The 1,158-nt window shown below is 37.2% G+C and overlaps 1 protein-coding gene across 1 annotated transcript; it reads right to left on the bottom strand.

Annotated features, from left to right (window-relative positions):
• Window positions 1-257: 257 nt before the first annotated feature.
• LOTGIDRAFT_176700 (hypothetical protein) lies at window positions 258-1,144 on the bottom strand (the record flags this gene model as incomplete). Its single annotated transcript, XM_009056367.1, has 3 exons — window positions 258-394; window positions 742-952; window positions 1,118-1,144. Coding segments are annotated over 3 exons (375 nt in total), but the record flags the coding sequence as incomplete, so codon positions are not given.
• Between the last annotated feature and the right edge of the window lie 14 nt (window positions 1,145-1,158).

Consider the following 1,158-nt stretch of genomic DNA (forward strand, 5'->3'; position numbering starts at 1 on the left):
TGTAAAATTTTCTGCACATTATTTAGCTAGTAAATTCACTCACAATATTCACCTCCTAGAAATGGCAATATCATGCAGTGTGCAACGAGGGAAATTTTTTCAGTACAGCAGCATTAGTCCATCTAAATTTCCATTTCATTTTGTTGTTCATAGGATCTCAAATCAGCCTTTTCAACACATTGCTGACATTTTATCCCTTTCTTGGACTTGAGACAAAGTGTGAAATGAGAGAAACAACTTTGATAAAATTTCAGTACCTCTGCAGCCCTCTGTTGTCTAGCTTTAGCCTCTGCTAGATTGTGGTTCATAGAGAAACGTCTGGCACATAAAATCTGGTGTTTCTCTGCCAGGCTTCGAGTCATTCCCATTCCACAATATTTACAAGAGATCTGCTCTAAAAATTAAAAAACATACATTAATTAGGAGGCTGTTACATGATGAATTTTGTAGTATTTCAGGCGACTGATAGCTTATAACAGAAAAAATAACTTAGGAAGCAACAATATATTAAAAGGATAACAATTTAGGTTCATGAGGATCTTGTCTACCAGTTGGTCCTTGACCAAACCTCTTGAAATTGATTTTACAATGATAACAACTTCGGTTTACAAAGGATCCTGTCTACCAGCTAGCTGTTCCTTGGCCAAACCACTTGGCACTGATCTTTCCCAGATTATTAGAACCCAAGTACAGCTTCACTTTACTCTATCATTGATTGCTATATAGTGTTTTTAGACTTACCCTGTTCATAAAAGGCTCTCATTCGTGCCATTTTCTTAGCCTGTTTTATCTGGTGGAGTAGGTCTGTATGAGAGTCCTGCCAGTGACCTTGAGGTGTTTTTTGATAGGCTGGGTAAGGTTCAGGCTCTTCATCACTTTCATCTGGTTCCACCTCCACCTCATATCCATCATCATCTTCCTTCCATTTCCCACAACGTAACTCATGTTGGATCTAGAAAGTAATTAAATGATTATGTCCCCTTGATAATAATATATATATAGCCATTCTAATAAGGCATAATACAAACACATAAATAACGCACTACTTTAAAGGGACAGGTAGGCCATTTTTTTGACCAATCATACTTAAGTCTCAGTAATAGTGTTCACAGCTCACCATCGAAATTTTAGCCTTCAAATCCATGTTTGTCCAGGACT

This window comes from Lottia gigantea (genome assembly GCF_000327385.1).
Source record: "Lottia gigantea unplaced genomic scaffold LOTGIsca_2700, whole genome shotgun sequence".
Lineage (NCBI taxonomy): Eukaryota > Metazoa > Mollusca > Gastropoda > Lottiidae > Lottia > Lottia gigantea.